Genomic DNA, 26101 nt, shown 5'->3' on the forward strand with positions numbered 1-26101 from the left:
AACAAGGCTTAATAAATTCAAAATATGATAATTTGTTGATTCTATGAACTATAAAAACTAAAAAGTATATTAAGTTTTTTTTGAATTTTTTTTAAAACATCCTCTTCATAACTTAGCAACTTTGTCACTGTTTGGCTGTCCTTTAGTTTCAACTGTGATAAGTTTTTTGCAATTCTTATATTTCTTTTTCTCATTTTTTAAATGAAAACCAGGAAAAAGCATAGGCTTTATAACAAAATGTTATAAAGGTTAAGCTGGAATTCTAGCTCTACTTATTTAAATACTCTGTCAGTTTTCTCCTCAGCAAAAAGCCTATCCCAGGGGTGATGTAAGAAAAAAAAGAAACTAGGTTTGAAAAATTGTGGGTAACAATTATTTTTAGGTTTCTTGTTTACTAACTTCATTTGGAATCTAGAACATTGGGAATTTATGCTTCTTAAAATTGCAAATCTGGTCATAACCATTTTGTAATGAATGCCTAATTGAAGGAAGCTGTGCAACCTGTGTTCGATTTTGATTTGGCCTCTCTGAATAGCAACAAATATTCAACGGTTCTGCATAAAACAGATTATAAGACTTTCCTTTCTGCTCACTATTTCTGAGAGAACATTGCCCCTTTGAGGCAATTCTCTTGTGGAATTTCCATGATCATCCTGGTAGTTTGTGATCATAGGTAATATTTTATTGTATTCCAAAAAGTTATTGTATTACAAAAGCATTTTTACAAAACCACTTTACTTTTTGGCACTTAAGTTTCCCTGAGTTCTCTGTTGGTTCCCTCGTATTTTTTTAGGTCTGATAAAAGTATTCAGACTTAAGGTAGAAAAATAACTATCAAAATTATATAGAATATTACAAAATCATAGAAGCCTTAGGAATTCCTACTTTATTCCAGGGAATTTTGTCTTCATTCACCATGGGGGGACTTATATTTTCAGCACAAATAAGAATAAAGCATTTGAGAAAAATTGTGTAGTCCAGAAAATTGTAGAGATATGAAAAACTTGTTTGTTCAAAAAAAAGATTTTCACTTTCACCTGGCAAGTGATGTACTTGATTCCTCTGTTTCACAGCTGGTATTTCATTCCTATAAAAGCCTGGTGCTCCCTCAGGAGTTCTGGTAGCAAGTCCTAAAGGAAGGGAATAAAAGACTTTGGCATTTAATTTCTTAGCCCAAGTGAACCCAGAAGTTTTATCTTGGAGGTGAATTTCATGATAACTGTTTGGAAGGCTCTCTGTTTTGTGCCTTTATCTGAGTATTTTGGTGCCGTCCCAACAGAGGTCTATTTGGAGGGAAGAAGCTTTCTTCTTTGGAAGATATAGTGGGGTTCCAGAAATGTAGAACCAGACAGAAGGAGCATTCAAGCTAGGCTATAAGACCTAGTTCTAACCCAGGTTTGAAAACAACAGAGATGGTTATTTCTTTGTTAGTATTTTGTGATGTTAGCCTTTATGATATTTTAATAAAGATATCTTTACTAAAGATACCTAAGTAAACATATTTTAATAAAGATACATATTTTTATCACCCTAGCCTTAACTTGACCTTAATAGCATAGTAAGTGTATTATTGTGGACAGTGAGAATCACAAGGATTGATGGCTATATTGGTAGCAGCAGTACTAGAACCCTGATGCTAACCTAGAAAAATATGTTCATCTGAGCAAATGATTTTTAAAGGCACATCTTCAAGAAGGAAAAATTAGAAAAATGCACATCTTGTGGGCAGATATAACTCTACAGTTGAGGGCTTGGTTAGTTTTCAATTCTTTGTCCAAAGAAAAAGGGTCTGTTTCCTTTAGGGACTGCAGTTCTGTTCCAGATAATGGAACTAGGGCTGAATGTTAGTTCTTGCTCATCCCCTTGGGAGGTATATTTATATAGTACTCAAACTGCACAACCTTACCTGGTGAATGAAAAAGGGTTATCCAGCTTTAAGAGAAAACAACTATTTGTAAAATTACTAGTTTAATGTTGGTTTCTGCAGATAGACTGTCAGATGCATTTGGCATGGAGTAGGTTCGTTTGTTCATTTATTCTCAGTAGATAATATCTACATAACTGTAGATACTGAAAATTATTTGAATAGTTGAGTGAATGAATAAGTAATATGAAATGGTTATATTATCCTGGGAGTTGATAACATCAGCTTTCCAGTTGGCTCACTGGGATTCTTTCAGTTTCCAATTCCTCCTCAAATAAATATTTACTAGTCTTAAACTTTATTTTACTTGCAGTTTTTATGGCTAATGGGAGTTTGAGATCCATGTAGAAAATCAGAGTTCCAGAACGATTATTGGTTTCTGGCTTGCCTAATTACCAAACATTCCTGCTCAGCTATTTGCATCAATGTTTTAATCAGACTTTAAAGGGTTGAAGGTTTGAGATCACAAAATAGATACTGAGAAGGTAAGTATTGAAAAAATATTGTAAAAATTTTCAAAGAGCCATGGTTCTCAAGTGGTTAAGAGGCCAGAAACATTAGCATTATGTAGGGAGTTGGTAGAAATGCAAAATTTGAGGCCCCAGTCTAGACTTGTTCAATTAGAATCTCTGTGTTTTAACAAATTCTTCACATGATTCTGATATAGGCTTATGTTTGAGAACCACTGCATTAAGGAAAAAAATAAAGAGAAGGCAAGAATAGTATTGGTTCTTTAAATGTCTTATATACGTGAAAAAGGGGAGATTATTCAGATACAAACATAATAATTGCCATTGTTAATCAGACCTAGTGAAGTGAACTGTTTCTTAGTGTATGAATCAAGGAGACATTAGGAGGCATGGCTGTTTTTCTTAATTTTTCAAAAGTTAAATATATTACATATATTCCAGTTTTCCTTAATAACATATATTGATTTGGTTCTTCATAAATTTTCTAAACATTTTAACTGTTGATATTTTCATTTCTTTCTATCTTTAGAGATAATAGGCTTCATGAGTTTTATAAACTACTGTTAAAAATCTTTTTTTTTTTTTTTTTTACTGTTAAAAATCTTAAATGCACTTTTTTCAGTTACATTTTAGTTTTATGAGATTGGGCTAAAAAGTCTGCATTTACCCTAACTATACCTTTCCTGATAATCTAGATACAGTGATTCCTACAATAGGAAGAGAGGACAGAATGTAATGTTACGTATATGTGTTACTGGGGTATTCTAGGAATAGCACTGGGCACATACTCTGTTGTGGGCTTACAAAGACTCCTTGATAAACACAATTATTTGTCTTTTGCATGGTAAATGAATGGAATATGCAAATAATATTTCCAATTTTCTTAAGATAAAATAAACTTTGTTGGCACTGTTCCCAGAAGGATAAATTTCATACATTTTAACAAATCTATAATGATTTAAAAGCTGTAATAAGAAAAATCTCTCATTCCTCAATTATGAATTGCTACTAAAGAAGAGTGGGCCCTGTCCAACAAACCAGCCTCAAAAAGGGCACTGAAGTGATAAGTGAATCTTACAGCCAATTATTTCTGTCCTAAGCAACCTAACAAAAAAGTAGCCAAAGCCTTCCTGCTTTGAAGCAACCTACTTCATTGCATGCAAAGTCCTGACTCTGCTTTGCAAAAAAAAAAAAAAAAAAAAAGTGGTGGTTGTGATGTTTCCAGATTTGCTCTGATATTAGTGAAAAAAGAAATATTAGATGCAGAAGGCTAACAGCAAGATGTCTACTAAAAACCTATAATAATTATCATAATTATGGGAAGAAGGAAGAGATGTTTGCTAACACCACATATATTCAATATTCTATTGGAGGTCCCAGCTAATCTTTTCCTTTAGAAATAAGAAAGAGAACTGTCATTTTAACACTGGACATAATTTAATAGACAATCCAAAAGTATTTACAAATTATTAGAATTTATCCAGTTTTCTGGATTTGAAGTCAATATACAAAAACTAATTACACTTTTATATTACAGCCACAAACTTTAAGAAAAAGATGTAAAAAATTTACAGCATATAAAAACACCAGATGCCAAGGAATAAAGCCAGTGAAAGGTGTGCAAGACCTCTAAAAATAAAACTAAAAACTTTGCTGAAAGATTCATGTGGAACAAGTAAAACTTTTTTATAGACTATCACTGGAAATAAAACTGGACCTACCATTTTGAAAAAGTAGTATTTACTGAAGCTGAACACAGACATACCCTATGACCCCCAAAATTCACTCCCAGATACTATGTACAACGAAAATGAGTTTATATTTGCATTAAAAGTTTTACAAGATTGGTCATAACGGCTTTACTTAAAATAGCGCCAAAGTAAAACCACCTAAATGTGCAGCAACAATAAAATGCATAAATAGATATATTCATATAAGGGAAGATCACACAAAAATGCAAATCATTCAGGAATGCAACTGAATATAATATATATAATGTTGAACAAAATTAGCAAGAGGCAAGAGTAAATAATGTAGGTTTCCATTTGTATGAGAGTCTCAATCCCACAAAACAATTCTATGGTTAAAAGTCAAAACAGTAGGTACCTTTGTGTGGGCATAAGTGGCTGAGAGGCATGAGGGAGATTTCTGAGTTCTTGAGACATTTCATATTATACCTTAGTTTAAAAAGTTTACTCCTAAAGAGGCAAGACCAAGGTATACAAAAAAATTCCAAGTAAAAAAAGCAAGAGTTGTGGTATCATAGTAAACAAAGTGGAATTCAGGTGAAAAAGATATAATATGAAATGAACAATGGTGATTAATGGTACAAGATGTACTTTCTGTGGATGTATTTTTAAATATCTACACATGAATATTTTTAACACAGCAGATATAAGGAAAAATAGAAACATTATTATACAGTATTTTAATTTTCCTTTATTCTTGACAAGTAATCAAAAAAGAACATGAAAGGCTTCAATAACATTAAGGTAGCACTTATATCTACTTAATGCTACAAGTTAACATTAAGTAACTCAGGTAAAGACATAAATTGCTTACTCTATGGAAAACACTGAGAATGAAATCACAATTTATCAAAATCTATGACACATATAGTGTAGAGTTCAATGGGAAATTTAATCTTATTTATAAAGAAATAATATCAATGTAAGAAATGAATGAATGAAGCATCTACCACAACAACAAAAATGGAACAGTGAAAAATAAGGAAAGCAAAGGAGGGAACTAATAAAGTTAAAAGCAGAAATTAAAAGCCCCAAACCCACTAAACCTTCTATTCAGGTTAAAAAAAAAAAACAAAACAGAAAAATAGATCGACTATTAACTAGCTTAAATAGAGAACCACAATCTTTGCATATGATACATTTGAGCATTGTTAGAAAATTTCCATAATGAAAAGTTTTCTTTACAGAGAATATGAAAACACAAAATAATTATAAAGGCTAAATGACTTGATGGGAGAATTCTACCAAAATTAAAAAATGGTTGACTCCAATAGTATTTAAATTGTCTGGCATAAAGAAAGAAGTTCTTAAAAGAAATATCTGAATGCAGAAGAGCTACCGCAAGCAAAGTTAAGCTGAGAAAAATATTTGGATCTCATAAAAGGGTAATCTTAATTTGTAAAGAGGCAATAAAATTGATATGAAAGGGATAAACCTATAGAATATGGGCAAATTGTATGAATAGGTGATTTACTAAAAAAATATTAAAGAATTCTTAAACAATTGAAAAGGTATTCAATATCACTTTCATGAGAGGTAAATTGAAAGAAACTACATGGACACATCCTTTCTTCCCTAACAGACTTACGAAATTAAAAAAATAACCAATATTTGTTGCTGGAAGGAGAGAAAATTGGGAGAATTTATAAAGATTAGATAGGCATACACTCTGACTTAGCTCCAAATTTAGGAATTTATCTTCTAAATATACCTGTACACATTTAAAATGAATGTACAAGTGTTAGTCACTGTAGCATTATATGCTATGGAAGAAGTTTGGTAGCAAATCAAGTGTCCTTTAATTGGTAAAATGACTAAGTTATGGTACATGCAATTAAATATCATACAACTATCATTATGTAATCAAATGGAAAGACAAGATACATAGTAAAGTGAAACAATCAAAGTATGGTGTAATTCATATACTACTTGTGTACGAAACAGGAAGCAAAAAAGAATACATGTCTTTTTGGTTTGTTTACAAACAAACTGAAAGGATAAATAAGAAAGTAGCTGTTTTTTTTTTTTTTTCCAAAAAGGAAGTAAAAAAGGATAAAGACAGTATATGGTGAAGGGTAGGAGGGGAGACTTTAAATTCCATTTCTTTTTGACATTTAAAGTGAAGTTATTTAAATTGATATAGAATATTGAACTTCTAGTGAAGATTTCTAACAGAAAATATCAAAGTAATATTTTAAGGAGATTAATATTACAACCTGATATGCAAAATGAATTGTAAGACTGAGAGATGAATAGCAGAGACACATGTTAGAACATTTTTGTGATATACTAAAGGTGGAGTAACAAATGCCTAAATTAGGATGGTGCCAATAGAAATGCCGAAGAAAGGATAAAATGTATGGGATCATGTTTAAAATAAAAGCAGTAAAATAAAGACTAAATAGATATGATTAAAACAAAAATTTACACATGACACAACTAAATTCTATGTAGCCTACATTCCTGAAGAATAAAGATAAACAACTAACAATTCTTAAGACAGTAAATTGAGGAAATGTCATAGTTCTAAATGATTTTCTAAAAGACAGAATTAATTCCTTTATAAGGTATTAAATGTTTATATATTTGTGTGAAGTTAAAATAAAAAATTTTCAATTCTCTATGAAAACACATCTATAGTTCAATATCAAGGATGTACCTAACATTTTTGCTTAAAATTTACATATTTATGCATTGGAGAAAGATCAGGTAAATAAATTTTAAAAAATAAGCTAACCATTCATAACACCCAACAATTTCTACTACTAACATTTTTTTGCATGCCTTAAAGACTTATTCCTAGGAATCTTTATTTAAAAGATTTTTATTTATTCATGAGAGACAAAGAGGCAGAGACACAGGCAGAGGGAGGAGAAGCAGGCTCCATGCAAGAAGCCCGATGTGGGACTCCAGGATCATGCCCTGAGCCAAAGGCAGACATTCAACCGCTGAGCCACCCAAACATCCCTCTAGGAATCTTTATACTCACATTCTCTTACTGATTCAATTCTAGTATAAGAAGACAGAGTTTCTGTATAACATTACCAATTTTTACTTAGCATTATTTATACATCTGTGAAAAAAAAAAATCTTCCCTTAAAATGTCTCTTTAGTAGTGCACTCATAACTTTGGTCTTAATTTTTTGGGAAGCCAAAAATATTTTTAAAGACATTTATTTCTAATTGATTTTATTATTATTTTTTAAAATTTTATTTATTCATGAGAGACAGAGAGGTAGAGACACAGGCAGGGGGAGAAGCAGGCTTCATGCAGGGAGCCTAATGTGGGACTCAATCCCAGAACTTCGGGGTCATGTCCTGAGCCAAAGGCAGATGCTCAATCACTGAGCAACTTAGGCATCCCTCTAATTGATTATAGAATGAAATTTACTTATGATTAAATTTCAGAAACTAAATTACAATTACTAAAATTATGAATTTCACATTGTAAGAATTATGAAAATAAAGCAGTATATTACTGCAGTGAATTACCAGAAGACTGAAAGGTACCATTCATGTTTACCTGAAGTGGGAGACTTGCAGCGCTCAAGTTCCAGGGGAACTGGACTGTCATTTAGCTCAGTTAAACCTGAAAGTGAAATGATAAGAAATGAGATAAATTTTGCTAACACTTTGTAGATAATTCTTATTTATTCCTGAAAGTTTAAAAAGGTTTTTCTTCCCTTGTGAAAACTTTTCTGTCTCATGATAATGATTCTGAAAATTTGTTTCAATAAATGATACCAGGTACAATAAGGAGCAATAACTAACAGATATACAAGGAGTAATTGAACATAATGGTAGAAAATATAAAATATTTTTAATTTTTTTCATGCAAAACAGCTACTTTAATAGATGACCTAGTTTCATCTGAAAATAGGCCAAAAATAATACAACTCCTAAGGGATTTTTTAGAAAGATCTAATCAAATCTTCTACTTTCAAAAGAAATGCTTACTGGCTTTTATAAAGAACATTAAGGGGATGCTACAAATTTAAGTATTATACTTAGTTATAAAAAGGCAGTGTTGTATAGTACATATTAAGTGATTTGATGGTATCAAATTCCTTCTTATAATCACTACATTTTTCTCTTATTTTTAATATTCCATCACTCTACTGATAAATACAAGGATAGGCACAATAGGTAAATAAACATTTTATAATTCTCATTATCTGCCAGCCTGCATTCCTATGGTATTTGTAAAATATCCTTAATATGGTTTTCCTATCCTTGTTAGAGATTCTTGTATACTTTTTCTTTATAATTAAATATTCAGAGTTTCTACTTTGATGTAAATCTCCCTACCCAGAAGTACTTAAGGGCTATTGTTAATTACCAAAACGATCTTTGTTCATATTCCTTGCCACCACCTCCTTTATGTAATTTGTATCAATAAACTTGCTGTGAATTCAAAAAAATCATAGAATTTCAGAAAACACCTGCTGTGGTATTCTAGCCCAACTTTTATGTTTTACAGATAAGAAACTGTCAGTTCAGAGTTTAAACTGTTTTAAGGTTACAGAACTAAGCTAGTGCCAAAGCTTGAATAGAATTCTTTATATATTTAAGAGTTTTTTTGTTGGAAGTAGGTATTGTGAATATTTTCTTCCCATGTGTCTTGTCATTTTCTTAGTGAAAATGAAATGTCTTTTGATGATCAGATTTATTTCTTTGAAGGACAATTTATCATTTTTTTCTTTTGTAATTTTTTTGAATTCCTATGTGAGTCATCTTTGCCTACTCCATGGTCATGAAGACATTGTTTTCTTTAAGAAGCTTTTTAATTTTCAGCTTTCATTTTTAGGACTATATTTCATCTCAAATTAATGTTGATTGTAGTGTGAAAAGATTAAGGTCCACTTCTCCCCTATATGTTTGTCCAGTTTTTCCATTGTAATTTGTTTAAAAAGATCTTCCTTTCTTCACTGATTTTTATTAGTGCCTTAGTAAAAAATAAATTTGCCACATAAGTGTAGGTTTATTTCTGGACGTTATATTCTGTAGTCATTGGTTTATTTGCCTATCTTTTTCTTTTTAAGATTTTATTTATTCATGAGAGACATGGAGAGAGAGGCAGAGACACAGGCAGAGGGACACAGCAAGCTCCCTGCCAGGAGCCTGATGCAGGACTCAATCCAAAGACCCCAGGATCATGACCTGAGCCAAAGGCAGACAGATACTTAACCATTGAGTCACCCACGTGCCCCTATTTGCCTATCTTTTTTTGATTACCACACTAATTAATGTAGGTTTATAGTACATCTTGAAGTCAGGTAGTAATATACTCCAACTTTTTCTTTCCAAGAGTGTTTTAATCATCTCAGATTCTTTGCACTTCCAAATAAATTTCAGAATCAATTTGTCAATTTCTACAAGAGGATATGCCAAATTTTTATTGGACTGTAATAAATCCAAGATAATTTTGGAAGAATAAACATTTAAAAAACATTCAGTCTCCCAACCCATAAAGATGCTGTTCTCCTCCATTAAATAAATGATCTTTTAAAATTTTCTTTCTGCAGTAGTTTGTAGATTTCAGTATAGAGGTTTTTGATCACAGCATTTTTCAAGTCTTCTATTTTCTCTCTGGTTTTCCACCTGGTTCTTATTAAATCTTGATTTTAAAAAAAATCTAGTCCAACAATCTGTCTTCTGATTGGATTGGCCTCAAATAAGCAATTGGGAAGATATCCCTCTTTTTTTCTATTCCCTTTAGTTGTTTACATAAGATTAGTGTTTTTTCCTCCTTAAATATTTGATAGAATTAATCAGTGAAGTTATTTGAACTCTGCAGTTTTCTTTGTTTTGGCTATTCAATTTTGAATACAATTTTTTTTAAAAGATAGGAGGCTATTTATATTTTCCAATGTGTTTGGTGTCAGTTATATAATTTTTTCTTTCAAGAAATCTCTTAATTTCATCTATTCTGTCAATTTATAGGCATATAGTTGTTCATAGTCTTTATTATATTTGATGTCTGTAGAAAATCCATAGTGATATTCCTTTTTTCATTTATTGGTTACTTTTTTCCTTCTGGATCAATCTTATGAGGGTTTTACAGTTATTAGTAATTTTTTTTAAGAACTATCTTGTGATTTTGTTGATCTACTCATAGTTTGCTCTCTATTTCATTCACTTCTGTCACTATTCCTTTCCTTCTGTTTACTTTGTGTTACACTATTCTTTTTTTAGTGTCTTAGCAACGTTTATTGATTTGATATCATTTGTTTTCTAATATAACTACTAATGTTCTAAATCTTACCCTTAAATAATAAACAACATCTCACAAATTTGGTATTTTGTGTTTATACTTGCAGTTCGAAAGTATTTAAAAATTTCCCTGTGATTTGTTTTTTAAGCCATGAGATAGTCTTAATTTCCAAATATTTGGGGACATTAATACATATTCTGTTATTAATTTCTAACTTTTTTATGATCAAGGAACATCTTCTGCTTGATATAAGTCCTTTAGAATCCACTATGCCTGTGAATATTACAGGTCCACTTGAAAAATGCATATTTTCCTTTGTATGGTGCAGATGTCTCTTTATGTCAGTTAGGCCAATTTAGGTTGAGAGTTGCTTAAGGTTTTTATATACTTAACAATTTTTGCCTATTTGATCAGTTACTGAGGAGAAATGATGAATTCGTAGCTATGATTGTATATTTATCTATTTCTTTCATTTCCTTTTTTGCTTTCTATATTTTCAATATCTCTTATTAGGTCTGTACCTGTATAGGATTTTATATACCTTTCAAATAAAGTGATTCTTTTCTAATTTGGAATTGCCTATCTATCTCCTTGTCTTGATGTCCACTTTATCTCATGATAGCTTTCTTGAGATTAGCATTTTGATAAAATTATTTTTCCCTTCATTTACTGTCAATCTATTTCTTTATGTTTTTATAATTAAAGTGTATCTCTTATAAACAACATATAGAGACAACATTAAATTTTGTCTCACAATCTCTGCCCTTTATTGGGGTGGGTGGGTGATGTGATGTTTGTTTCATTTACATTTAGTATAGCCATTATATGGCTATAATGGCTATATATGGTTATGTTTATGTCTACTTTTTTTTTGTTCAGTTTGCCCTTCTGTCTTTTTTCCATTATTTCTCTTTTCTGTCCTTTGAGAAAATAAAAATTTTTTAAAGATTTTATTTATTTGTTCATAAGAGACACAGAGGGAGAGGCAGAAGCACAGACCGAAGGAGAAGCAGGCTCCATGCAGGGAGCCTGACGTGGGACTCAATCTCTCATCTCCAGGATCACACCCTGGGCCGAAGGCAGTGCTAAACCACCCGGGCTGCCCAAGAAAATAAAATATTTTTTAGTATTTTATTTTATCTTCTTTTTGGCTACTTACCTTCACCTCTGTTTTATTATTTTTAGTGGTTCTTTTAGGGATTATAATATGCATCTATAATTCATCACAATCTACTTTTTTTTTTTTTTTAAGATTTTATTTATTCATAGACACAGAGAGAGAGGGGCAGAGACACAGGCAGGGGGAGAAGCAGGCTCCATGCAGGGAGCCCCATGCAGGACCCGATCCTGGGTCTCCAGAATCACATCCCAGGCTGCAGGCGGCGCCAAACCGCTGTGTCATTGGGGCTGGCCCACAATCTACTTCTAATTATTATTGCATCATTTATCTTATGATTAAAGAAACTTACAACATTATATAATGTAATTCTGTTTATGTCCCTCCCATCCTTTGTTACTAATGTCATATATTTTTCTCTACATGTTATAAACTCCATAATACAATTAGTTTTAATTTAAAAATTAAATGAATCCTTAGGGATTTTAAGACAAAATAATCTTTTATATTTACCCACATAATTATTCTTTCCAATGCTTTTCATTCTTACTAGATATCTAAACTCCATCTGGTGCTATTTCCTTCAGCTTAAAAACCTCCTTTACCATATCTGCCAATGACAAATTTATTTACCTTTATATTAAAGGTAGATGTAGAATTCTGGCTTTTCCTATTCTTTGCAGTCCAACCATCTATAGAAGGCCCATTTTTTTTTTTTTTTTTTTTTTTGCATCTGTTCCCAGGTCAGTCATTTGCCCCAGGTATGGAAGCAGCTAAAGATTTCTGCTCATCTATGAGTGGCTCTTTTCACTCAAGCAAGACTTCTTTGATCCACAAAACTTTTAAATATTCCTATAGAGAAGTATAATTTTAACTTTATCATTATATGTATCACAGGGTTTAATTATTGTTATCATAATTGTTGTTACCATGGGAATGAAGCTTTCATGTCCTTCAACATCCTATCTGGAAATGGGAAGCCCCTCCCTCACTTTTATCTTATCTTGGAAATACTGTGAAAGCTGAATTGAAGACATGGAAGACCAAACGAATGGAAACTAGGGAAATTGATTAATCCATTACTGATACTAGTTAGGTATCCAGTGAAGTGCTCAGAGTACATGCCAAATAATTGTGCTTTTCCCAAGATTATTGTGAGATTTCCCAAAGATTAGGTGGAGAAAATTATGTCTGATATACAAATAGACTAAAGTAAATTGACTAAACTTGGAAAGTTTATACAGTGATTCATTAGAAAATATATAATAAATTATGGTTGAGAACAGATACAGAAATTTTATGGTGAATAACTGAATATCAGAAGACAAACCCTTTGGTTACAGTGAATTATGTCAACCTTTATTTAAAATTTCTAAGAGTATACAGTTGATCCTTGTGCGACCAGGCTTTAAATTGCACAAGTCTGCTTATACATAATTTTTTTTCAATAAATACAGTATAATGCTATAAATATATTTTCCTTATTTTCTTAATAGCATTTTCTTTAGTGGACTTTATTGTAAGAATACAGTATATAATACATACACAAAATATGTGTTAACTGACTTACTGGAAAGGCTTTTGGTCAATAGTAAGCTATTCATAGTTATGTTTCTGGGGAGTCAAAAGTTACACGCAGATTTTTGAGCGCACAGGAGGGTTGGTACCTCTAATCTCACACTATTTAAGGGTCAACTATGTATCTGTAATGTATCTTGGTGTATAATATAATGAAGACAGTATTTGAAGTAGCAACTTGTGAATGTTAAATGAAATATCAGTATTTTTTGGAGACTAAAACCCAGTATACAAGTGTCTTCATACATACAACTAGGCTATACTTTGGGGGATTTTCTTACCAAGTTATGATTTGCCACAAATGAATATTTTCCAATTTGACTGTCATTTTGGTGAGATAATTTTCTGTTGTGGAATAGTATATAGGATTTTTATTGGCATTCTATTTACTAGATACCAGTAGAGTACTCCTCCTCTAATTACAAACGCCAAAAATATATCCAGACATTGCCAAATGTTCTGTTAGGGAGATAATTATTCCTGGTTGAGAACCACTGCTGTTATATTAGCTTGTTTTATTTGTTTGACTCACTCTGAGATTACTAGCTAAACTCTAGAAAACTCACATATATTACTAAGTAATAGCTCCTCTGCTTTTCTTGCTTTGTTCATTTTGTTTAAATTCAAAGATGAAACCTTATATTTTACCTACTAATTACACTTCAGTGTAGTTGCTTTCCAGCACAAAGTCTTGAGGTAAAAAAATATATACTAAAACTGATTTCAAACAGAAAGGAAATCTGATTGGAAATCAGAGATATAAAAACTACTTGTTAACCAAATCATACATTTTTCAACTTATCCCTCTCATTCTATAGCTCTCTCTAGCCTTTTTGTACCTATTATGATAGTGAAAGCCTTCTGTTAACCAATCTTTGTATATATGTTCTGATTCGCATCCCCTTTCACTTTCTTAAGGATTTTCCTCCTTTAGTTATCCCTTCTCCCCTTTATCATCAATCTCTGTCTCTAGGAATCATTCCATATTCACATTAATTTTAAAATATACTTTTAACTAAAATGAAAACAAAAAGTTCCTCCTCTTAACCATTTATTCCAGTCCAGTACTGACCTATTTTTCTTCACTCCTTCATACCAAACATCTTAAAAAGTTATTTACTTGTTCTATTTCCTCACTTGACTCTCTTCTTCCTAATATAATTTTGCTTTCTATTCCAATACTTTTCCCAAACTACTTTTTAAAGAGTCTCAGAGCAAGACCCACTAGTCACTTTCCTGAGCTTACCCTATTTTTCCTATCTGCAACATTTAACATGGCTAACTACTTCCTGAAACACTTCTCTTCATTTTGGCTTCTGTAATAGTGTCCCTAATTTTTCTCTTCTCTCTGGCAAATCCTTGTGCCATCTGCTCCTGGTTCCTTTGAAATTTAAATGTTGAAATTCCTGATGGCTGTATCCATAATCCTTCTCTCCCCCCCCCCCCAGGCAATTTCATTTATTCCCATGTCATGTCACACTATATGTATACTAAAGACTCAGATTATAGCATTGATATTCAGATTTGTTTACTTGTTTGTTTGACATCTTCACTTGGATAAGTGATAGACCTATCAAAATTTAACATATCTAAAACTGAAGTTTTACTGCTTATTACCATGCTCTACCCCAACCCTAACTTCATCTTTGTATTATGATACAATGTCAATCAGTTAAAGCCCAAATCCAGGAAGAATCTTTGATTCCACTCTCTGATCTCCCACACTGAATTAGAATTAGCAGCTTCTAATGATTCTTGGATCTATCCTTTTCTCTACAATAACATTTCTAAAACCCTAGTCAAAACCACCTCCTTATCTTTTCTGGCCTCCTAACTGGTATGCTGGCTTTTTTTTTTTTTTGTTGGCTTTGCAATATTTTCTTAATGCAGCTGTGTGGATGATATTTTTAAGACATAAGTCATATCATTCCTCTGCTTGAAGTAAAATAGAATTTCTTATAATTGCCTCAGAAGCACATATAATCTTGTCTCTGCTCATATAGACATCAAAATCTTAACCCATATTCCTTCTGAATCATTTTTCACTATGCTCCTAGCCTCTTTGGCCTTCTTTCTATTTCTAGAAGATAGTTAGGTCCCTTACCACATTAAAACATTCTTATGGGTTGTTTATGCTACCTGGAATACACTACTCTCTGCTGGTTATGTGTCTAATTCTTTTTTAAAAAAGTTTTATTGAGGTTCCATTCCCATATTTATAAAGTATATGATTTGGTAAATTTCAGCATATGTATACACCTGTGAAACTATCTCCAGGATCAAGATAATAACATATCCCTCATGCCCAAAAGAGTTCATGTCTTTTTGTAACCTTCCTTCCAGCCCTTCCCGTAAGTGCCCCTTCACATCCCCAGGCAACCACTGATCTGCTTTCTGTCACTGTGCATTAGTTTTGATTTCCTAGAATTTTATATAAATGTAATCAACAATATGCATCCCTTTTTGCCTGCTTTCTTTTACTCCGTGCAATTGTTTTTAGATTAATCCATGTTGCAACATTTCTCAATAGGGCACTCAAAGAGAGGGAGGCCATAAGAGACTTCTAACTATAGAGAACAAACTGAGGGTTTGTTTGCAGAAACTGAGGGTTTCTGCAGAGGATGTGGATGGGGGGATGGGTTAAGGGTGATGGGTATTGAGGAGGGCACTTGTGATGAGCACTGAGTGTTATATGTAATTGATGATTACTAAATTCTACTCCTGAAACTAATATTACACTACATGTTAACTAAAAAATAAAAACTTGAAACATTAAAAAAAAAAAGGAAAATATAGTGTGTTCCTTTTATTGCTTAGTAAGCCACTGAATGGGTATAACAGAATTTGTTTATCCACTTACCTATTGTGGAGATTTTTAGTTGCTTTTGACTATTAATGTTTCAGTGTTTGGTTGCTATGAATGTCTTTGTATTCATACATGCTTTCCACTTTCATTTGTCTAGGGTTAAATAACTAGATATAAAATGACTACATCATATTATAAGTGTATGTTTAAATCTTTATAACCTGCCAACTGATCATCCATTGTACATTCGTACCAGTATGGTGGGAGAGTTCTATTTCTTCCGGATTCTTGCCAATACTTGATATGATCAATCTTCTTAAATTTTAGCCACTCTAACCAATGTATAACGATATCTCATTGTAGTTTTAATTTGATTTTTCTAATGATGAATATTGAGCATCTTTTTATATGCTTATTTTTTATCAGTTACTTCTTTAATTTGTTGATTTGAATTAATAACGAAGGACCATCATTGCATTCCTGGAATAGTCTCTATTTAATCATTTTTTATATTCAGCTAGATTTGATTTCCTAAACTTTTCCATTTTTTTCCAAGTTTTTGTTTAAATTCCAGTTACTTAACTACAATATAATGTTAGTTTTAGCTGTAGAACTTAGTGATTCATCTCTTATGCAACACCTAGTGCCCATCACAACAAGTGCTCTCTTTGACCCATCACCCATTTAACCTATTCTCCCTTCCATCTCCACTCCAGTAATTCTCAGCTTGTTCTCTATAGTTAAAAGTCTGTTTTATGGTTTGCCTCTCTCGCTCTCCTTTTTACCCCCATGTTTATCTCTTTGGCCACTGAAGTTCCATATATGAGTGAAATCATATGGTATTTGTCTTTCTCTGACTTATTTTCCTCTTAGCATAATATACTCTAGCCCCATCCATATCATTGCAAATGGCATGATTTCATTATTTTTGATGGCTGAGTAATATTCCATTCCTATATATATGTGTATATATATATATATACACACACACACCCACACACACACACACACATTTTCTTTATCCATTCATTAGTCAAAGGATATTTGAGTTCTTTTCATAATTTGGTGATTGTTGATACTATAGACATTGGGGTGCATATATCCCTTTGAATCAGTATTTTTGTATGCTTTGGATAAATACTTAGCAGTGCAAATGCTGGATCATAGAATAATTCTATTTTTAAATTTTTGAGGAACCACCATACTGTTTTCCACAGTGGCTGCATCCGTTTGTATTCCCACAAGCAGTATAAGAAGCTTCCCCTTTCTCTATATCTTTGTCAATACCCGTGGTTTCCTGTGTTGTTAATTTTAGCCATTTTGACATGTGAGATGATATCTCTTTAGAGTTTATTTTTGGTTTTTATCTCCCTGATGTTGAGTGATGTTGAGCATCTATTTGTGTGTCTGTTAGCCATCCATATGTCTTCTTTGAAAAAATGTCTAATCATGTCTTCCGCCTATTTTTTAACTGAATTATTTGTTTTTGAGTGTTGATTTTTATAAGTTCTCTATAGATTTTGGATACTAACCCTTTATCAGAGATGTCATTTGCAAATATCTTCTCTGATTCTGAAAGTTACCTTTTAGTTTTGTTGATTATTTCATCTGCTGTTCATATGCTTATTTATTATCAGTCTATCTTTTGTGAACTACTTATTCAATTTTTTTGCCCATAGTTTTATTTGCTTTATTATTGAGTTTTTATTTATCTTTAATATTTTTATTTATTTATTCATAGAGACACAGAGAGAGAGAGAGAGAGTGAGAGAGAGAGAGAGGCAGAGACACAGGCAGAGGGAGAAGCAGGCTCCACGCAGGGAACCCGATGTGGGACTCGATCCCAGGTCTCTAGGATCATACCCCGGGCTGCAGGCAGCACTAAACCACTGCGCCACAGGGGCTGCCCTATTATTGAGTTTTTAGAAGTTTAAAAATATATTCTAGATATGAATCCCTTATAGGATATGTGCTTTGCACATATTTTCTCCTAGTCTGTGGCTTAACTTTTCATTCTCATATCAACGTCTTCTGAAGAGTAGAAATTTTTAATTTTTAAAGAAGTCCAATGTAATCCTATGTTCTTGTATGAAGCATGCTATTGGTATGTTATTTTAAAACTTTTGTATAACCCAGTGTTACAAAAATCTTCTTTTTTTAATTTACAACTTTAGGTTTTTATATTAAGGCTCATAATCTATTTATAAATTAATTTTTTAAAATTACCAGAAAATATGGATCAAAGTTAATTTTTTTACACAAGGGTATCTAGTTGTTTAAATACCAATTATAGAAAAGACTATCCTTCTTCTACTTAATTGCCTTTGCACCTTTGTCAAAAACCAGTTGTTCATATATATGTGGGTATATTTTTGAAGTCTCTATTAAGTTCCACTGATCTATTTGGGTTTAACTATTTAATAGCACTAATTTTTAAAAAAGATTTTATTAATTTATTCATGAGAGACACAGAGAGACAGGCAGAGACATAGGCAGAGGGAGAAGTAGGCTCCATGCAGGGAGCCAGATGTGGGACTCAATCTGGGACCAGGATCATGCCCTGAGCCAAAGGCAGACACTCAACTGCTGAGCCACCCAGGCATCCCTAATTTTTTTTAAGTTTTGAAGTCAGGTAGTGTTAGTCTTCTAACATTGTTCTTTTTCAAAAACTGTTTTTGCTCTAATCTTTTGCATTTCTGTATCAAATTTGGGATCAGTTTGTCAATTTCTATTAAAAGTCTCCTCAATTTTTATTGGAATTGTATTGAGTTATGGGTCAATTTGGAGAGAATTAGCATCTTAACATTGAGTCTTCTGAAACATGAACATGGTGTAATTCTTCATTTTTAGGAGGTATTCTTTAGTTTCTCTCAGCAATGTTTTCTCATTTTCAGTGTGTAGATCTTTCATATCTGTTGTCTTATTATGGCTAAGGGTTTCACATTTTTTTAAAGATTTTATTTATTTATTCATGAAAGACACACACACACACACACACACACACACACACACACACACACACACAGAGACACAGGCAGAGGGAGGAGCAGGCTCCATGCAGGGAGCCTAATGTGGGACTCAATCCTGGGTCTCCAGGATCACTCCCTGGGCTGAAGGCGGTGCTAAACTGCTGAGCCACCGGGGCTGCCCAGGGTTTCATATTTTTGATGCCATTATAAATGATATTTTCAAATTTCAACTTCAGATTATTGCGGGTACATAGAAATAAAACTGATTTTTGTACATTGACCTTATATCTTGCACTTTATTAAACTCACTTATTCTAGTAGCTTTCTGTAGATTTCTTCAGATTTTCTTTATAGATGATTATGTCATTTCTAAAAAAAAAAAAGATGATTTAACTTTTTTTTCTTGTCCAAGTACACTAGCTAGAATCTCCAGTATAACATAAACTAGAAGTGGATGTGAATTACAAGTTTTTTTCTAGTCTGGCTGCGGGGAAATAGGCACTATTTCCTTTGAGTTGGGCACTGTTTATTTTAATCCCTTCAGATGGCTCTTTCCCTGCTTAGTTCCCCATAAGTCTGTGTTGATCAGTACTATTGTTGAGGAGGAAACTGTAGATGTCTGGGATCTTCTTTGTGAACTATAGCTGTTTTTGGTTTCCTTTTTTCTCATCTTCATCTTATCAAATCAGGGCATCAACAGGTTTCCTCCTGGATTTCCCTTCCTCCTATGCCTCCTTTGCTGCAGTCTAGAAACTCTCAGGGCAGTAAACATGTAGTTATAGGATTCACTTCTTTTGTTTTCCATTTGTCAGAGATTACTGTATGTCGTTGCCTGATGTCCTGTGTCTTAAAAAAAACATAGTTTTACTTATTGTGTCTGTTTAATTTGTTTATTTCAGGCTAGAGGTTAATCTGGCCTGTTTATATATCTGGGTCTGAAGTGTAAATCCATAGAATTGTCTATTTCCTTTTTATCTCACAAGGTTTCACTTAAATGTTTTCTTTTGGGATAGGTCCTTCTGTCATAACACCCTCAAAAATAGGTCCACCTTTTCCCCTTTATCTCACTTTTCTGACAGCATTGTTATCTTTTTTCAATTATAACAGTATATCTATGGATTCTTTATATGTTTTCTATAATAAATTGAGGAAAGAGACCATAATTATTTCACTCATCACTATATATCTAGTGCCTAGAAAATGTTTGACAGATGTTTAATATTTGTTGAATGAATGAACTTTTCCTATTTATTATTTACCATAATTTTTGCTCATTTTTGTTCCTTGAGGAATTCCTTCTTTTCTTATTCTTTGATTTACTCCTGCATTTTTGATGTTCTCCAATTCTTTTTTTTTTACATTTATTTACCTCTCTTTCCTAGCTCTCTTATTCTTCCGCTTTTCTTTAAATTTTCCTTTATGCTTCTATTTGTGTTCCCAGCATCTGTTACGATTCCCTACACTGAAAAAACCATGCAGTGAAAGCAGGAAAATATCTATAGATAGACTTGAGACTTTCTAAAGGATATTACATTACATAAGTAGAAGTTGATGAGCAAGCACTCCTCTGATTCAAACAGGATACTATTATTCTCTAACAAGCAAAATTTCCGTCATTTTCACAAGTAGAAAGAGCACTAGATGAGACAGCTGACTGGGTATTAGTCATTCCATAGACTGGTTGTGATTCTGGAAAAGTTATTTAACCTATCTGTGGCTTGGTTTTGTATTATATTATAATAATGGCTACTATTTATAGAAGTGCTGTTACAAACACTAACAAAGAAAAGTTCCATAAGTCTCTAAGAGAGGTAGGGATTATGATTTTTACTTTATATGTGAGAAAAAGGAAACTCAGAGAAGTTAAGTGACTTGCCAAAGATTACAGAGTAGTAATGAGTAGTTAATACATATGAATAGTTAAAAAGTAGAAAAAGTAGAACATGATATAAACCTTCTGTGACCCTATGCCTGCTGCTCTTTCCAAATCATTTCACTGGTCAGTGAAAACCTTTCAAATACGGAGGTTTCCTTTGAGCTATAGAGTTTTGTTATTCTATGATGTGAAAGATTTGCAAATGGAATAAAGTTTTAGGGTAGGGAGTTCTTGGAACCTGAACTATAATACAATAAAGTTTTAGGGTAGGGAGTTCCTTGGAACCTGAACTATAATACAAAATGATCAGTGAACGAGTCCAGGAAAGTTTGAAATTGAGGTGTTTATTCAGAAATGAAAAGTATAAAGTTCAAAATAGAATGTGATATCACTTTGGGAGCAAAATTGATATAATAAAGTTTAAAAGCTGGGATCCCTGGGTGGTGCAGCGGTTTAGCGCCTGCCTTTGGCCCAGGGCGCGATCCTGGAGACCCGGGATCGAATCCCACATCGGGCTCCCGGTGCATGGAGCCTGCTTCTCCCTCTGCCTATGTCTCTGCCTCTCTCTCTCTCTCTGTGACTATCATAAATAAATAAAAATTAAAAAAAAATAAAGTTTAAAAGCTGAATTTCAGAAAGCACTCTTTCAGTCTTCTCAATTGTGAAAAATAATTTTAAGTTGTTTCATTTTTGAATATAATTTTTTATTGATTGTGGGTAAAAATTGGAAAAAAGGTGGTTTCCAATTATAGTATAATGTAATTGGTTTCCAGCAACCCCAAAACTGAGATACTTAGAGACACTGAATAGTACAGTGGAAAGCATATGAAATTTGTTTTAAATCAGATAGGTCTCAGCTTAAGACCCACTAATTATAACTTTGAGAAAATAACTTAGTATCTTTTGGCTTCATTTTGTTCATCTGTAGAGGAATCTACAGACAGATACCTATCTGCCTTAAAGAGTTACAATGACCATTAAAAAAATATAACACGGAGTCAAATTGATAAGCAAAATCACAGAAAAGAATAAATACTCAAAGGAAGTGGGTTAAGTTTCTCCAAATAGAGACAATGCAGATATGCTTTCCTGAAAGTTAGGAAACCATTCATGAAACGGCCAAATAGTCTCTATTATAATAAAATGGAACTATAGAAATGTAACCAGGTTATATGATTAAATAAATTAAAAAGCAAATTTTCATAAAACTTAGTTTTAAAAACATATTCCAGGATATACCTTCAAGTCATTAATCTGTCCCTTATCAAAATATGATATTAATTATCAAGAGAAGACTTTAAAGAAATTTGACTTCAAATCCCATGGCTTGTCTGAACTGCTAGATCACTGGTGGAGACATACAGGATCTCTTAATGGTCTTCTAAGGACTTGATTTTACTTCTGTCTTGACACTTCAGATCTTTGTTTGAAGAAACTATGATTTTTTTTTTTTTTTCAGAATCCTAGTGAACCCAGTAACGATAGACCATATCTCTGGTCTCACTTGTTAAATTTGAAAGATCCCATGGCTATTCATATGAGCAAAAAGAACCAGCTACTCTATCTCACTACCATCATCATTTAATTACTGAGCACGTATTTGTGCTAGGTGCAGAGGGTATACAGAATTTGAGATCTACTCTTTAGGTTCTTGCCATGTATTTGGAAAGGTAGAGCATATGCATAAAAATAAGTAAACATACAAATGAATTTATGCTTAGTACAAGTGGTTCATATATGTCCATATATAAATATATATATATAAGCTTGTACATTATAGGCATTGAATTAATGGAACTGGCACAACAGGGCTCTCGTGGCAACAGAAAAGATTTACAATAGGAAGTAAAATTTTAGCAGGGCATTTCCAGAGAGGGGATGATATGAATAAAAATGATAAGAGTATACTCTGGTTTCTCTTCAGATCGTATAAATCTTTCGCCTTTTACAAAAATGATAAGAGTAGCAAGATACATATGCTTGGCTTAAGGGGAATGTTTTATATAAGAGGAGTAGCGAATTCATTTGAAAATGTAGATGGGAATTATATTTTAAAGTATCTTGAATGAAGGTTTAAAACCTTTGCTTTTTAAATTTGAAGGCAATATAAAATTATTGAAGGGTCAGAAATAAGTGTGCATGTCTCAGAACTTCTTTAACCTTTATATCACAGTTGATACTGTAGAATTCTGATTAAGAACCTGCTCCTGTGTCTTATCCTCAGTATACAATTTCTCTTCTTACTATAAAAGCATTACATATTTATTATAGAAATATCAAAATACACATAAAACTAAAATAACTTTTTAAAGTCCACACACAATCTCATGTTTAGAAACATTTATCTTTTTTTGTAGATGGATGTATTCTCTCTGTCTGCTGCTCTCACTCTCGCTCTCTCTCACACACACACAATATTGGGGACACCCAACCTTGAGAAGGCTAAACTGGAATTCAGAAGCTCAAGTATGTATGTTAACCACCTGGAGACTATTTACAGGAAAAGTTTTGGCTGAAACATTTTATGTGGCAGGGAATGGGTATGAAAGAATAGAATTAGGGTAGAAGTCAGCTAATTTTTTTATGTAAAGAGCGATATAGTATTTTGAGTATCATGGACCATATGGTTTCTCTGGCAACTGCTCAACTCTGCCATCGTAGTGTGGATGTAACCATAGATAGTACGTAAAAGATGAATGTGGCTATGCTCCAATAAAGTTTTACATATGAAAATTGAAATTTCACATAATTTTCAGGTGTCAACAAATATCATCATAATATCTAATAGGTTTTTATTTCAAGAGAAACAAAAGTCAACATAGATATCAACGTTCTATCACAAGTCACCAGGAGCAGAGACAGTGAAAAGCATCCAAAAAGGGGGTGTTCTGCTAGAGAAGAAAACTAGAGGATACTGATGATGGAAAATAAGTTACCCTATGGGCATTCCCAGGAAAATTTTAAGGATTTCAAAAGAATTGAGTACTTTTAGCTACAGGAAGACAGTATCTTAGGTTATTATAAGTGATGTGATTCCATTAATCATCTTTAAACTTGTGAGGTGATGTCTGAAGAAATTCAAGATACAATGTGTATGTATATACATATATACATATTTCATACAAATATGAAGCCATTATATATATTGTTAAAAACCTGCTTTTAAAAAACATAACATTGATCAATATATTATAAACATCTTGTCAATGAATGTTTACTCCTAATATCACTAGTATCATTTGCATCTGCAATCATACCCTCATTTTCCATTCTTTCCGCACTAGTTTACAGAATTGCACACTCTACTGTCTTCAAGTTTGCATTTTCTATCATGCCAAATGTTAATATTGACTTTTTAGTTTGTGATTTTAATTCCCCAACTTCATAGTGTTTGTTACCTAAAATCACTATAGAAATGTGTTTGTGTATTCTATTTTAATTAAAAGAATCTGATATTAGGAATACTTAGCTAACTATAAGATATCTAATTACTTAGAAAAAGAAAATATTGTGGCCCTTGTTAGAATACTTTTATAAAACGGCTAAAGGCACAAGATTTCCAAAACAAGAAAGCATTCAATTGTTATTGATACTGGCATGTCAGGTTTACTATTTATAAGGATACCATGGCTCTTCCTCCCTCAAACAAAAGGCACTGACTCTTGAACTAGGAGAATGTAGTCTGCATGGTTTGAAATAAACACTGGAATTATGGGTGTGAATAAATGAGCATATGACATTAGCTTGATTTGAAGTATTTACATAATTATTAAAATCATCAGGTTGCACTTCCATAACAAAACAAAAATTTGCATGCATGCTGAATGTGTTTTTAAAAACACATTACTAAGCACAGACATATGGATTTAACTCAGGCATTAAGACTTAAAAAGCTATTTGCCTAACCTTTATAGAACTTACTCTGATAGGAAGTACGGATCCGTTTCGTTAAATCAGGATAAAGGTTAGACAGGCCACGCATGCAAAAGTTGTCTTTGGAACATGCCAGAACATCAGCATCAGCAGCAGGCAGAGGAAAGAGAGAAAAATAGTCTAAAGTGAAAGGAAGTGATATCATACCAGAATCTAGAACAGCCAAGATGAAGAAATTGCAGCAAGTTTAGGTAATCAAATTAGAAAGGAGATATTAAAAAAATAAATCAATTAGAAAGTAAGAGGTGATAGATGAATGATGAGAGTGCTGTAGTAATTTTATTTAATCAAATATCCTATAAGAATAGATGTCAAATTTCTCATATGCTTTTCAGGTAGTAAACTTATTTCACTTGTGAATAGTATGTATGTTACCTCATAAAAATCAAAATGGTTATCTTTAATCTTCAGTATTAACAAGAAAGATTGGGGATTTTAGTCTTTGGCATTTTATTTTTATAACAAAGTGAGTACTAATCGTAGTGATTTTATACACTAAATATGACGAAAGATTATAATTTAATCAGTTTTTCCCTGATTTTAAATTATCAAAAAATTCTAAGCTCAAATCATAACTGAGACTCAATAAGTTTAAATTAAGTAACAGTTATATTACGCTTGTCACAATATACACCTTGTCATTCCATTATGTATATCCAGAAGTAACATACTGTCATAAGATCCCGTTTTTCTACTTCAGTTTATGCTTTTAGCATACAAATATTGCCTCCTGTCCCCTAACATCTTCCTATCCTAGAGTCCATAAACTTTCAAAAATCAATGTTCTTTCCCAATTATGAGGGACTCTAATGGTATATGCATGCACAATGTCTCTTATTCTGTCTTTCTTTCAAAAGCCGGAAATGGCAGAGGCAGAGCCTATAGAATTTGAACTTTCCAGCATTCCTAAAATATTGCTAAAATCTGAGATACCTAACAGAAAACAAAGAAACTCCAAGTTTTGAAGGAGAAATTTTGTGTTCTGAAAAAGGGTTTAAATTAGCAATGTGGAAAGGGTTGAGGTTTATATTAAAAAAAAAAAATTCTTTATGTGAGTAAATTTAATAAAGGCTTTAATAATCAATGATTTTTTTAAAAAAATCATTGATTATTTAAAAAACAATCTGATAGAACTAAACACATAATACTATAGATGTACTTCCATCAGCAAATCTTTGAGCTCAACTAATTTTTTATCAATTAAGTTAAGCCAGTGGACAGAAAATATGCAAAATTTTGTCAATGTTTACAAAGCCAACTATTTGGAGGAATATTCAAATTTCAATAAATTTTGGATAATTCAGCATATCAAAATTTGGCATTATATAGAAAGTATTTCTACTTATGCCTTAATTACCTTTATATGTTTTTCTTTTATATTTAAACAAATTGGTCCTGTCAAGCAAAGTGTTATCTTTTATAGCATTTAAAAATGTTAATTAATAATGTTTATTGCATTTGTGAAC

At 32.3% G+C, this 26101-nt stretch overlaps 1 protein-coding gene across 6 annotated transcripts in view; it reads right to left on the reverse strand.

Annotated features, from left to right (window-relative positions):
- Positions 1 to 26101, reverse strand: part of STXBP5L (syntaxin binding protein 5L) — a 379840-nt gene that overhangs the window by 61554 nt on the left and 292185 nt on the right. For 3 of the 6 annotated variants that reach the window (XM_077884444.1, XM_077884449.1, XM_077884448.1), the window contains 3 exons: positions 24624 to 24695; positions 7666 to 7731; positions 1038 to 1130 (listed from right to left, as the gene is read on the reverse strand). In XM_077884444.1, coding sequence (XP_077740570.1) covers positions 1038 to 1130; positions 7666 to 7731; positions 24624 to 24695 — 231 coding nt within the window. The remainder of the gene's footprint in view (positions 1 to 1037; positions 1131 to 7665; positions 7732 to 24623; positions 24696 to 26101) is intronic. The other 3 variants (XM_077884445.1, XM_077884446.1, XM_077884447.1) reach the window with 3 other exon arrangements.

Source organism: Canis aureus, chromosome 35 (genome assembly GCF_053574225.1).
Source record: "Canis aureus isolate CA01 chromosome 35, VMU_Caureus_v.1.0, whole genome shotgun sequence".
NCBI lineage: Eukaryota > Metazoa > Chordata > Mammalia > Carnivora > Canidae > Canis > Canis aureus.